General features: G+C 38.4%; 1 protein-coding gene across 5 annotated transcripts in view; it reads right to left on the bottom strand.

Moving 5' to 3' along the window:
- Positions 1-15,227, bottom strand: part of npas3 (neuronal PAS domain protein 3) — a 385,360-nt gene that overhangs the window by 336,448 nt on the left and 33,685 nt on the right. For 2 of the 5 annotated variants that reach the window (XM_089120156.1, XM_089120157.1), the window contains exon 2: positions 11,577-11,648. The exons of the other annotated variants lie outside the window; for them this stretch is intronic. In XM_089120156.1, coding sequence (XP_088976282.1) covers positions 11,577-11,648 — 72 coding nt within the window. The remainder of the gene's footprint in view (positions 1-11,576; positions 11,649-15,227) is intronic. 5 annotated transcript variants of the gene reach the window in all.

Genomic DNA, 15,227 nt, shown 5'->3' with positions numbered 1-15,227 from the left:
TGGCCAATACGTATCTGAACATTAAGGGCCCTATCATACACCCGGTGCCAGGCGTGTCATGACGCAAGTGTGTTTTGCTAGTTTCAGCCTGACACAGTTATAATTTTGATGTCCTACGCCACATTGTTTAAATAGCAAATGCATTTGCGCCCATCTGTGCGCAAAAGAGGTGTGCTCAGGCGCATTGTTGGCGAGTTGCTAGGCAAATGCGCAATTTTATTTTTGTTATTTAGTCGTTAACGCGCGTACACAGCCTATAACACACACAAGGATGCGCAGCAGCACACAAACTAGCCAAATAGTAAAAATAAAAGGATTAAATGTAAAATATTATTATTGTGTATAAAGATCTAACCGGCTTGTCCCGTAGATGTTCACTTTAAAGGGACAGTTCACTTTGAAATTAATTTTTGGTATGTTTTAGCTTACCTCAAGGGCATCCAAGATGTAGGTGTCTTTGTTTCCACTGTATTTTCAATTTTGCCATTTTTCGGTCAAACCGTTCTTGCCTGTCAGTCATATAATGGAGTTTTAGGGGGTCCACCTCAAAGAGCATGCATAGAGAAGTCCAAATTAAACATGATTTAATGACTCATGAATGTAAGTACACATTGATGACCTAAGACACGAAACGAGCGGTTTGTGTGAGAAAAGAAAACGAACAGTATTTTAACAGTAATTTGTGAAGGATTTTAAAAATCAGTTTTATAACATTTTCCTTTAAAAAAGAAACGTCCAGGCCCTTTCCATGAACTTTCAGATTTGTATTAATTTTTATGACTTTAAAATTCCCTGATATTAGCATGGTTTCCTAGCCTGACTTCGTCATACTCATATTCAAGAGAGAATATGAGTCTGAAACTCCTCCGTTGGGCTTTGATTATGAGGCGTGTCGTAACTGAACCAGGAAAAAAAAAAAACCTCTGCACTCAATTGGATAGTCGGTAGACCTACAACCAATCAGAGCAACGCAGTAAGTCAACTCCTTTGCATATCGCAGTTTTCAAATACAGAACGTAGCCTAACTTTATTTATTTTAGAAGTTAAATAACGAGTGTTGCTTCTTTTACTTACTTCTCCATGAGTGCCACCAAAGGAGAAACCACAACGACCACAGGCTTTTCATTACGTCCCAACGACTGTCAGAGCCAGCTGATAAGTTACACTTTTCCCGAATCATGTAGGAAGGACGCCATTAAGATAAGATATTGATCTTAATGCCTTAATTAGAAAAATGAGGAAAACTCCAACCTTTAAGGACACAAATTTTCTTTGTGAATGAATGATGTATCATAAATAAATAAATGTTTTTCCTTAAAATACAGGGTGCATAAGTCAGGGCACCCCTATGTTAAATTCCCATAGAGTCAGGCAGATTTTTATTTTTAAAAGCCAGTTATTTCAAGGCCACCAATCTCAAGGTATGGTGGAAGGTGTGTGATGATGTGGGGATATTTTAATTCCAAAGGCCAAGGGAACTTTATCAGGATGCATATTATCCTGGATCCATGAAATAACTGGCTTTTAAAAATAAAAATCTGCCCGACTCTATGGGAATTTAACATAGGGGTGTCCTGACTTATGCACCCTGTATTTTAAGGAAAAACATTTATTTATTTATGATACATTATTCATTCACAAAGAAAATGTGTGTCCTTAAAGGTTGAAGTTTTCCTCATTTTTCTAATTAAGGCATTAAGATCAATATCCAAAAGATGGTTTTTTTTATTCCTCTTTTTAGGCAACTTTTGTCCAAACTTATTCACACCACTGTAATTACGCCTTAATGGATCGAGTCCAGACCGAACTTCCCGACCAAAAAAAGAGGTCTGTGGGCGGAGTTCGGGCTGGCATCCAGGCTAATGGTTTCCACTACCATGGCCAAAATGTTTGCTTGCATAATCTTTCATGAAAATATAAAAACATACTTTTATTTCCGTCTGACTTAACCAAGTTGGCAGAGCCATAGAAAAAATTATTAACCAATTTTATCACAAACTACATTAAAAAAGATAGATGGGTTGTGGCATAATATAATATAATATAAAATAATATAATATAATATAATATAATATAATATAATATAATATAATATAATATAATATAATATAATATAATATAATATAATAAAAACTGTATATATTTATATATATGTTTGTACTTGTCACATCATATACAATAAACATGCTCACTTCTTGAGATGCTGTGAGAAAAAAAAACCCTTCAAGGCATGACACAAAGGCCAAAACTGATGCATATCTACATATATCCGCAATAATAATAATAATAATGTGCATTGTTCCACCTATATCCTCTATAAGCACAGAAACACGTAATACTAACTCAATTAAATGTGCTGTGAATGCAGTTTCATGTTCTTCAAGCACTGAAGTGAACTGGTACAGCACTGCCCTGTTATTTCCTGTAACACATTTCAGAAATTCACCATTTGATGTTTGGGAATAAATCGCATTTGTGTTGCTTGCTAAACTAAACGGCTTCCTCCATGAGCACACACACTGGGGGCAGATGTTGCGGATGAGAGATAAATGAGTTTGATGGTGTTTAGAGGAAAAGGAGGAGGAAAATATTGGGAATGAGGGGGAGGAAAGAGAGAGAGCAAACAAGTGCACTCGGCAAGGACGGGTCGGCAACGGCCCAACATTAAGCTTGAGAACAGAAAGAACAGAAAGAACAAGAAACAAGCCCAGTTAGCGGAACCAGCATCACTTACTTGAAAAGAAGAGAAACTCATTCAATACTGGCACTGTTCTCACAAGGCACAATTGGCAGTGACGGTAAAGATGGCTTAGAGAGAGGCACTGTACAGAAGGTTTAAATGCTTATGCTCTTCTTTAGGCAAACACCAATTAAAGGGGCTATATTCAACACTTTTCACTTAAGCACACTTATTTAGTCAAGGTTTCATGCAGCGAAAGCAGTCGTAATTTAGATTTACATGAGAATTTTCCACTCTCCCTCTGACCCTTTGAATTGCTACAGTAAGACTTCTACTGTTAAGGTAAATAACCTCATTATAACTGGCTAACTTCTGCAAATAGCATGCTATACATCAATATATGCACACAGGATGTGAACATTACAATGCAACTTTGAGCTACATAACAGTTAATATTGCAAATAAACAGCCTTGTATCATTGTTTATAGGGTTACGTATAAATAAATAAATAGATAAATAAATCCAAGAGTATACATAAAACATAAATATTGTTAAATGGAACAATAAATATAATATATAATTTATAATAATATATATAAAATATTTAAAGTGTATATAATTTTATTACACTATAATATAATTTGGAAATGTATATACAGTATATTAACTCACATACATACATTATTTTATTACAATGCAAAACACATTATAGAAGTTCCCTATTGAGTATGAACAGTAAACACTGCAGAGTTGTGGACCGGGGAGGGAGAATAAACACCGTGAACGTTTAAATCAAACTCTTCAATTTCAAAAGCACAATGAAAATAGCTTTCTTTGATATATCTTTTCTTAGTTTAGCATTATTTAGACTGCATGCAACTAACAGAGAGGCTACTATGCAAGAAGCCTCTCATGCACAGGAAGCTTCTCTCCCTAAAGTCTCACTGGGTGGAATGAGAGATGCTTCGACCTGTCAGCCAATCAGCTGACGGCCTCACACAAGTGTATTCCTGTTGCTAGTCTCAGCGCCTGAGGGCTTTTGAACACTCTTCACCAAGAAGAATCCCACAAAGTAGAATCCAATAAAAACCTGACAACTGACTGAAAGCTATATGCAAAGGGCCACATTAGCTTTATGAAACCTAGAGTAGAGGTGAAAAATACTCTATAACCTACTACACAACCTTTTTATCTCTTTCCTCAGCTATGAGCCCCAAGTGCAAATGTACTGTACTAAAATCCCATTGCCCGGCAAATTCACTTTACTCAAAGGCAATCATGGGGTCGGCCTCTTTGAGTGAATGAAGCACTCCATTCGCAGGTACTTTGCGGTCTGTCAGGGAAGCTCCGCACGGCAGGCCCCTGGTGAGAACCCAGGCCTGGGGCTTCGGTTTCAGCATTAGCTGAAGCCGCACTGGGGCGGGGGCCAGTCGTGCTGATCTGAGGGGGGGTGGGGAATGGTCTTTTGGAGACAGACGGAGAGGTCGGACACGCTCCATCTCACTGCCACTCAAAGAGGCCGGACATCTGCTCTAGCTGGCCTGTACTTCAGGGAGTCTACTGACTGCATGACCTGTGTGTGTACATGTACAAGTGTGTGTGGATGTCTGAGGACCTCTCTGTGGAAATGATATCAGTTACAGCTTAAAGACAACATGAGACAGCTTTCGCAATGCATTTTCCCTGCATAACGTAAAGCATTTTCGAGAGAAAAAATTGGCGACAGGACTTGATTTCAATTTAACTGGATGACTGAAAAGTACACACTTTAAATTAAAGGTTTCAAAAGCATTTTTTGCTTTCACAAAGATACTTTCAGTGAACAGATTTTCACAAACCATTTTTTCCTAGAGTGAAGACCATTTTTAATAATCTAAACAACCTTTCCATTTGAGTGACTGGATATGTTCCATGGATGTCAAAGGTTCTTCATGGAACCATAGATTCCAGTTAAGAACCTTTATTTTGAACTCTTTCCCTGCCATTGACGGAATTTTCTGTCTTTCCGTGTTTTCACTGTTATATGCTAGGGGGTGCTATGATGCATCTTCTGAAAGAGTACTGAATCTCCTGGTCAAAACAGGCGAAAGAGAAGAAACAAGCAATTTTAAGCATATGCATATATAAAATAACACAACATTCAACTTTAAACAGCAAACGAATCAATTAATAATAATAATTAATAATAATTCGTTACATTTATATGGCGCTTTTCTGGACACTCAAAGCGCTTCACATAGAAGGGGGGATCTCCTCAACCACCACCAATGTGCAGCATCCACCTGGATGATGCGACGGCAGCCATATTGCGCCAGAACGCTCACCACACACCAGCTTACTGGTGGAGAGGAGACAGTGATGAAGCCAATTGGTGTATATGGGGATGATTAGGAGGCCATGATAGACAGAGGCTACTGGGCAAATTTGGCCAGGATGCCGGGGTTACACCCCTGCTCTTACGAAAGACATCCTGGGATTTTTTATGACCACAGAGAGTCCTACTACACAACCTTTTTCAAAACTGTCAAAACTGCCTAACATTACCGAATAAAATGTCGACCCTAGGCGAGGTACAGGACTGTGCAAACTAAAAGTGTATTTTTTTTATGAAACTTGCCCACATTCAAGTGTTGATAAAAAAAAAATGCATTAAGCTATTCTTTCTTTGTACGGAAGAGGATTAGGGCCAAGCAATAATAAAAACATAAAACCATCTCGAGATTAAAGTCATTATAATGCGAGATTAAACTCGTTCAATTTCGAGAAAAAAAACACAATCTTGAGAATAAACTCGAAATTTCACGAGTTTTTTCTCGAAACACAATGACTTTATTCTCGATATTTAATGAGTTTATTCTCAAGATTGTATTTCGACGTTTTTCTCGAAATTTAACACGTTTTTTCATGAAACACAATGACTTTATTCTCGATATGTAATGAATTTATTCTCAAGATGGTAATACAACTTTTTTTCTCGAAATTTAACGACTTTTTTTCTCGAAACACAACGACTTTATTCTCGATATTTAATGAGTTTATTCTCAAGATTGTATTTCAACCTTTTTCTCGAAATTTAACGAGTTTTTTTCTCGAAACAGCGACTTTATTCTCGATATTTAATGAGTTTATTCTCAAGATTGTATTTCGACTTTTTTCTCGAAATTTAACGAGTTTTTTTCTCGAAACACAACGACTTTATTCTTAATATTTAATGAATTTATTCTCAAGATTGTATTTTAACGTTTTTCTCGAAATTGAACGAGTTTTTTCTCGAAACACAATGATTTTATTCTTGATATTTAATTAATTTATTCTCAAGATTGTATTTTGAAATTTTTCTCGAAATTTAACAAGTTTTTTTCTCAAAACACAACGACTTTATTCTCGATATGTAATGAATTTATTCTCAAGATGCTATTACGACTTTTTTCTCGAAATTTAACGACTTTTTTCTCGAAACACAACGACTTTATTCTTGATATTTAATGAGTTTATTCTCAAGATTGTATTTCGTCTTTTTTCTTGAAATTTAACGAGTTTTTTCTTGAAACACAACGACTTCATTCTCGATATTTAATGAGTGTATTCTCAAGATGGTATTGCGACTTTTTTTTCTCAAAATTGAACGAGTTTAATCTCGCATTATAATGACTTTAATCTCAAGATGGTTTTATTTTTTATTATTGCTTGGCCCTAATCCTCTTCCGTAATTTTGATATATTGGATGTTCAGATATTCATACAAAAAAATATTCTGGGGGCCATAAAACCACGACAACCCACTATGGCTCGACTTTTGCACGGGCATGTAAGATTTACTTTTTTTCACACAAAAAAAAAAAACTGAAACTCTAATATTCTTTTTCAAACCCCAGCAGATTTGGCTATGTCAGCAAAAAAAGAAAAGCCTTTTCAGAGAAGGAGTAAGTAATTACTTTTTGATGAAAGATAATGAAAACAAACAATAATGCGAACAAGTCAATTTCATGTTGCCTTTAAGAACAGTGCCCAAGAACACGTCTCTGCAAAGTTAGCGCACTCCAAAAACGGTGCAGTCAATTTAGAAAGCTGCCGTTTGATGCGCTGCCAGCGAGCGTTTCTTTAGCAAATACGAGCCGCAGAGGCCCAAAAGACTTTTAAGAAAACTTTCATTTTGCTCTTTACTTTGTTATTCATCTCTTTTTAACATTTTATTCCACTCCCTAGAAACAAACTCCGCACGTTCTCATGGAGCACTTCAGTAAAGCGGCGTGCGAACGCTCCCGTGTCTCCATATATGAATACATTAGAGCGGGTGATTGTCAGGCGGTGCTGCTGGATTCCTCCCTATGGTCCCGCACGGCTCTGAGAGAAGAGAAGGAAAGCTCGCACTATTGTTAACCTCTTATCAGGCAGTTGCTAACACTCTAAATTGTTTCCCCCTCAGCAGAGGTTTGGCAAGAACGCCTTTCTCTTCCCCTCCATCACTCCCTCCATCTGTCTGCATGCCGAATTCCCTCCGAGTTAAACAGGTTGCGGGAACGCGTCCCTGAACGGTGCCTTATATAATTAATCAAACTCTCCGAGAGGATATCGATGCGATTCACATCTAAAATTCTCCAGGCAAAGTTTTGCCTGAAAGCAGGAACACAACAGAGCGAGAGAGAGAGAGATGAGAGATGGTGCAGGTGCTGCAGCATTTCCACAAATCTGACATCATGCCTTCACTGGACGGATACAGTGAGACAAGAGTTGGGAAACAAAAACTGGTTTAATTATTATTATTTATATTGGAACCGAAAGATTTTCATGACACCATTAATAGTTCTTGAACATCTGTATACATGCAGATAAAACCACATTCTCATTTCTTATTGTATTTATTAGTAATATTTGATATTGATTTTGTTCTATTTATTCTATATAAATAAATTCTAGTGAGATGTATTTGTATTACTAGTGGTGAACGAGTGATTCCTATTTGATTCTTTTTATTAAACCAGTCAAAAAGATTTAAAAGCTAAATGACTCACTCACTGACTGAATTGGTTGGAGAGGCTCCTGATTTACTGATTCACTGAACTAAAAGAGTTCTTAATGAAATCATGAAGGCACAATAATCATTAAATCCAGTTTCTGGTCTCTGACCAAGAGTACTAAATAATCTCTTTCGAAAAATGTTTAGTTATAACTAGCACTGGGCTAATTCAAATGATATTTTGCCATTACTGCTTGGAAAATTTAAATAAAGCATTATCTCTCTCTCGTGTCAGCTTAAAAACATGAACTGAGAAATCAAATTTTCCTTGAGCTTTTGACATCTAAGAGGTCATCATATTATAAGAATATCCTGTAAGTTTCAGAACTGAAAACGTCCTTGTTAGTCCAATAAAAGCTTTTATTGACACCAGACTCAGCAAACGACTCGTTTTTCAAAGTGGGGAACTATGACGTCAGAGAGGCTAAAACACCACCCCCGTAGAAGAAGATCAACGCTTACTTCAACACGCCCGGTTTAGCCCCGCCCACCAATTCGTGCATTACACGCATAGCTAAATAACATAGATGCCTACCTCGTGATGACAAAACCGGATCGAGTGCAATTTCCCCCAAGTGCATCGACGGGTGAGTTGAAACTCATTATAATATGCAAAACTGTTTTTGCCATTTACTTCCAAGTCTTCAGTGCGAGACGCCCATAAAAACCCAGCGTTTTTCGGGTAGACTCAAAACTAGCCTATTACTTAATCATTTTGATGTTTTTGAATGCAAAAACCAAGCGAACGTCATAAGTTGACCTCAGACAACTATATAATAAAATTTAAAAAGCCAGTTCATGACCCCTTCAATGAAATTAAATTACATTTGCCATTGTATCAGTCATCTTCTAATCCACTTCTCTACTGTTATTGCCATTGGCAAACCCATCTCTGCTTGAGCACTAGTACCTTTATAACACAACCTAGTAAACATTCAGTGGTGACGTGCATCTTACGCGTTTTCAGTGCAGACGGCCTCAAGCTGGTCGCTTGCAGTGTAGACTCAGCGTGAGCCATCTCACATCACTGCGTTCACCATACTCTGATTGCCACGTTCACCATTGGTTTCCTGCTCACAAACTATGAACTTCCTGTATACAGGATATTTGGTGCCTGTATTTCCCCCCCATTATTTCCTCTCTCTCTAGTTCTGCCAGTTGGTGCTGTTTTGACAAAACACGACTAATGAAACTGTAAGCATCCCTCTGGTACTGCTCCTCCTTTCTGGGAAAGCAAATTAATTTTTTCTCTGTACTGATTAAAAATTTACCTACCACATAGAGCGGAGCAAGACTGGAATATGTAAATCTCCTCAAATTTCTCCACTTATCTCCATATCAAATGTTCTAGAGATGTACATTTCACACGTAAAGCTGCCGTGCTGAGATTAGACATTTTATAGTCGCAAATACCAGCATCTTTTAGACTCCCGTGTATATCAAAGAGCAACATTTATATCTGACAGAGCGCCGGATGGCCTTGTACTGCCGAATCAGATGGGGGGGGGGGGGGGGATAAAAATCAAACAGAAGGAGTTTATCCCATCCACACACACACACACACACACATGTCCAGGACAGAGAGGGGTCTCTTGTTGTTTGGTAGAGTTGACATTTGTAGAATGAAGCGCAGAGGACGCGTTTCTTTAGCACGTGTGCTGTCGTTCCCGCAGAGACGCTATCACCGCTTCTAAAGAGTGAGACTGAGCTCACCGCAGCACGAAGACTGCAACAAAACACAACCGCTCGAGAGCCAGGTTGTACAAGGAACAACAAACGCTTTTAAAAAAGAACTACTTTACCCTCTGAAGATGTGCTTGACATTTAACACTTCAGGAATGATCTTGCGTTAGCTCATTGGACAGCATTTGATGCATACAAATTACCACAGAAAACTCTCTTTGTTTCATTTAAAACGGCAAAAATCACAATTAGAGTGAGACCTAAACATAAAGGTCATATTTTTGTGAAAGCACTTATATTATTATTATAACGTGTATTATAAAGTCGGCATACTCGCGGCGAGATGTCTAGTCTATATATCTGTGGGTGTTCAAGTACATCAAGTGAGGCATGTTGTTAAGTTGTAGCAGACGGCTTTTATTTAGACTATTTCTGTCTGGTTTTCATCATCAGATCACATATGCAGACATGTATATTCTTCTGTTGATACTAGACAACAGTCTGGCAAAATATCTGCGAGCTCGAAGTAAACAAGGAAGTTGGGTTATTTACTTTGTGGTATCTTTGTCATCATTACAACAAAGCTATCTTATAGCACTAGTCACATTTTAAAATGTCAAGTAAGTGCCTTAGCGTACCAGAAATGTTAGAATATTTTTTATTAATTTTCCAATAATCAATGCAACAAATGCTGAGCTTAACTTGACCATTCCTGTGGAGAAAACTCAACAAACAGCATTGAAACATGAAATGTGGATAAAATATTCATATCAAAAAGCAATGTGATAGCGATGTGAACAGTGTGCTATATTACGGATTAAAATTTGACATATTTTTTTTCAAAATAATATCTAAGCTATTATATTTTTCTCTGCCTGTAAGGCCTCGATTACGTAATTTCCAGAGACGTTTATTTAAAAGTAAACCGGCTTCATTTTAATTTCATGACTTTAAAATCCTCCGCAAAAGAATGAAGGTTTCTTCTCACAAATTAGGTTTTTCTTAACCAGAAATCTCATAAAACACCACCGCGAATCTAGTTAGCAGTAATGATCATGCAAACCGTGCTATTGGTCTCACTTCTTTTACTGGATTGTTAAAACTGGGCTTCTGTATGTAAAAAGTTCCAATAAAAAAACTCTACATTTGACTTAAAATGAAAAACTTGTGACATTTATACCAGCATGCGGTGCAATTACAAGGATAATGCAAGTGCAAAACCTTTAGAATGGTTTCAGACAGCTTTTCTACAGAGCTAAAAGATCCAGGATCTTATTAAAGTACTTCTGAAATTAAATTATGAAACAATGCTTTTTATAGAGGCGAGAAAAAACACACGACTTCAATCACCTTCCTTTTTAAATCTTGTGGCACTGCACTAATTAATTCTATTGAAATGAGTCTAATTAAATTGGCCTAATAAGAGGCAGCTGACTGCCATCTCTGAGCACAGACACAAAGCTTGTAATAGTCAGGTTATCTCCATCGTCCACAGCCGCTCCGACAACGTTAAGCCTTGTAAATACAGGCCCCTCTTACACGGGCACCAATATCTCCGGCACTAGGGGAGACGAGAAAATTCCCACAGCCTCTGTGCGTATGTGTGTGCGCGCGTAAAAAGACGAGCTTATTTTTTTTTTCAGGTGCACAAGACGACGAGGAGATTTTCTTTCTCTGAGAACATATTGTTCATTTTGTTTAATTGATGGGGAAAAATAAATTTCAAGTCCCTCTTTTAGCACCTTGGTTTTCAAAGAGGGGCCCAATTAAGGGTCCTCAGACAAAAGGAGATTTGGAGTGGAAGAGCTCTTCTCTTCCTCCGTGAACACTTTCCCATGACAGAGCGGGAATGCCTTCGCTCTGGAGTCACAGAGGAGCAGTGTGCAGGATGCTGTTAGTACAGAGAGGGAGAGAAACGCAATCCTTTGTTCTGCTATAGCAGGATCCCGCTCCGCCGTCGCAGTTTAAACGCTCGTCTTTCACGGCTGCTACAGTACTGAGAGCAATGTATAATGCAGATGCTGAAAAATTCATACGGAGCTGTGTGTGATTGACTAAACTCAAACGTTAAACACACTGGAGGCATCATATCTGACGATGAGCCGAGTTGATTCTGAGTCAAACCCTTATAAATACTTATCGGACGTCATTACACTAATGTGATCAAAACTAAAAAAATGAAAATGCTGAACTCACTTTTGATTCGTCGACGGACTTTCTGGGTCAAAATCTGGATGCGTAAAGGCCTGTTCACACCAAGGACGATAACTATAAAGATAACAAAAACGAAATAGTTCTCAATATTAAAGGATAGCAAAGTTCACACCACAGCTAAAACGGCATAAGGAATCACTTTCAGAACGTTTTTATCCAGCTGATGAATGATAAAAACATTGACAGCCAATCACAATCCATCCTGTTGTAAAGAGCTCGAACAACAGACAAGAATAAACAGAGGCTAATATATTTATCTTTACAGTTATCATTTTTGGTGTGAACGTAACCCTAAAACCTCATTCTGGACAAATGTGGGCAAAATAGTTTTGAATTATTTTAAAAAAATACTTCCCTTGATCTTAGCGGTACAAGACTAATTGGCTACTTTCCTAAGTTTGCCTCATGAACACACACAATTTTTTTTTGTACTCAATTCTACAATGTTAAGTGGGTGAAAATCAAAACTCCTTGTATTTGGGTCAAAAATGGGCACCCATAGAAATGAATGGGAAAAAAATGTAATTTAGAGCATTCTAAAATGAGCCAAAATAAGGCTCTGTTTACACAAGAACGCTCGCGGGTGAAAACGTAAAAATATTTCATTGGATGTGCCTTTCGTTTACACAGCGACGGCGTTTTTGAGTCTTTAAAACGCAAAAAAGTGAAACCACCCTCCAGAGTGGAAATCTTAAAAACGCTCCACTGCCGCGGTAAAAACGCAAAAGTCTGCTTGACAGCGAAGGTTGTACGCAGGCACGCGGACTTGGTGTTGTTGTGTGTCAGTGCTCCACATTGCCACCTAGCTGCCTGGAGTGCATACTACGTTGAATTTCACACACTTTTGCGTCACCATATGCACGCAGATTTCCCACCCAAAACGCTCGTCTAAATGCGGAATAAAAAGTGATAACGCAACGCCACTTTTGAGTTTTCTTTTCAGAATCGTTTCCGTGTAAACATAGCCTAAGACACCAGGTGACAGTAAAGTCACTTCATCTTTAGGTTTTAGCTCTAAAAACTTATTAGAATAATATTTTAATGTAGTTAAAAAAATTAAAAAATAAAACTTAAAAATAAGCATAATTTACATAGAAAATATGGTACTTTTTGAAGTAAATAAATTCAAAAATACCTCCAAATTAAAAAAAAACACCATAAATGGATAGACAAAACTTTATCGAAGACAGTCATAAAACATTTATAATAAATAAAAATTAGGATCACACCTGAGTCTTCTGTGCCCACATTTTTCCACAATTACAGGATTAAGGGCTATAAAGTGAATACGGTTTATTATTTATGCAATACTGCAGTATTTATCCGTGCATTTTTTTTTATGTATGTGCCCTCATAATCTTTAATCAGAATAAGTCCTATGTGTTATTTTATTTGCATGGTTGTTATGCGAGTAACAATAGTATCTCCAATTATAAGACTGTCGATTTGTTTACATTTCCTTTAAAAAACAGCTGACAGCTAGACTAACTATATAGCTAACATCATTATGCAAATAAAACTTTGCAAATGAAACTAAACGATATGCTAACCTGACATCTGATGAATTTGCAGACATTTAAAAGAATAGCATTAGCACACATTAAATGACACCGAAAATCCTTCAGGCCTGTCAAAAGTGTACAAAATCGATGTGCCAGCATGTTTCAAATAACACTTGTTCCGGATTCCCAAATATTTAGCTAGTCTCGTAAATCACTTCATTTGCACGATTCTATAAAATTGTTTGCTAGTAACGTAAATCAGAATAAACAAGCTCTGTTTAGAAACGTTTTGACACCTGCTTAAAGCGCCCATCGCTGATCAAAACACACACGTCGTCCAGTCTACATCCATCATGCCGTTCGTCTGAAATGCCGCAGAGCTTTGAAATGTGATTTACTGGATGTGGGATTAACTCCAGCAAAGCAAATATTTGAATGAAACAAATGGCTTAGACAACTGAAAGACATGTGCTTTGAATCATGTTTGAATTATGATAAATTAGATTTCAGCTCCAATAAAATCTTAGGAAGGAGAGCGTGAGCGATGTGACTCGGGTGGAAAATCACATTTGGAAACGTGTCGGCCATAGTGTGAGGTTTTCCCGGCCCACACGCGCTGGGTCACTTTAACTAAGTGGATCCTGAGCGACCGCAGGACAGACGCGATTAAACCTGCCATGTTACTTTTAACATTTTCCATACAAACAAACACTGTTGCCTTGTGCGCTTACAGTCTATCCCACTACGTGATGTCAAACAGCAGACCGAACACAACCAAAGAAGGTTGCTACTCAATACACGACTCTAAATCAAACGCTCAAACCGTTACGGAGCTGGACTTGTGCTTGGAGAGAAAATCTCATAACACTGTTCCAGTGTATTTCAGGTTTGTAATACGGTCCATAAATACTTTCCTTTCCTCTGCGTTCCACAGCAGACTGTGGAGAGGAGAGAGAGAGAGAGAGAGAGAGAGAGAGAGAGAGCGTCCTAAACTGAGCTACTGAATTACTTCAGTCTGAATTAATTGTCAGCCAGCAACTTTAAGAAATGACTACAAGCTCAAGTAGTCAAGAGGTATTTACCCAAGAATTCCCCAAATAAACTCAATAATGGAAGCTAAATGGAAATAATTGTGATTCTGAAGAGAAAAAAGTCAATTCAAAGAAACATATGGGAAGCATTTCCTTACGGGAAAGTTTCCAGAATGATCACGCAAGCTGAAAAATGCATTCGCGCTAAATATAAACCACAAAAATAGAGTTTGGCTAGTTTCATAAACAATAAAGAAGGCTAACTTTTTCAAACTCTGACAATGCGCTACAGCCTCCCAAGAGGGTTGAAATGTTTCACAAGAGATGAGAGGAGCGTTTGTGTTGAAATAAAAAATGGAAATGCGCACAGCCTACTTGGTGGAGAATGCGGGCTGAAATCAGCCCCTTTTGTCTCTGAATTATCTGAAAAGAGACCAGCTAACTCGAGGCCTCCGAAAAAAACCCACGTTCCACCGCCGCCCCCCTCTGAAAATCAGCTCTTTCTGCCAGAGCTGGTGACCCATTAAGTATATTGTGTACATATGCAAAAGGGAGGCGAGCAGGTGTCCGAGGGAGAAACACTGGAGCTATGTCACAGTCTCCGATGGGAGAGGAAGGAGAGATCGGCATGATGGCGGAGGAGGAACGGATATCGGAAAGGAGGGGGAGGGTCGGTCAGAGCAATGTCCTCTAGCCGGCACCCTAATGCAGTTCCCCCTGAAACATCCGCCTGATGGACGAGTCTCCTCACTCCTGCTTTCTAATCAATTTATTTAGCGGCTAAGATAAATATCCTGCGCTGAGGTCGGGGATTAGAGAGCCCTTGTTTGTGCTGTCTGTAAATGCGTGGTTACGGCGAGAGAGGCAAGGAGGGGGCTGTTACCGTAGAGCGGCGTGTCTGTTTCTCTGTCCATCCGAGCGGCCGGGAGTGAAGTCCCAGCTTATGTTTATTTATTCAGCTGATGTCAATACTTTACACAGTCACTCAGGAAGGAACATCCAGGCCCGCGCTTGGCAGAGACGTGCACAGAGGAAATCTGCTTGTCATTGCCGCTGTTTCACGTCGCTAACAAATGCATCACCGCACAAGTCAACCACAG

Source organism: Pimephales promelas, chromosome 15 (genome assembly GCF_988280905.1).
Source record: "Pimephales promelas chromosome 15, fPimPro1.hap1.1, whole genome shotgun sequence".
In the NCBI taxonomy this organism is placed as follows: Eukaryota; Metazoa; Chordata; class Actinopteri; order Cypriniformes; family Leuciscidae; genus Pimephales; species Pimephales promelas.
The sequence above is the reverse complement of the archived record's forward strand: the minus strand, read 5'-3'. Positions and strand labels throughout refer to the sequence as shown.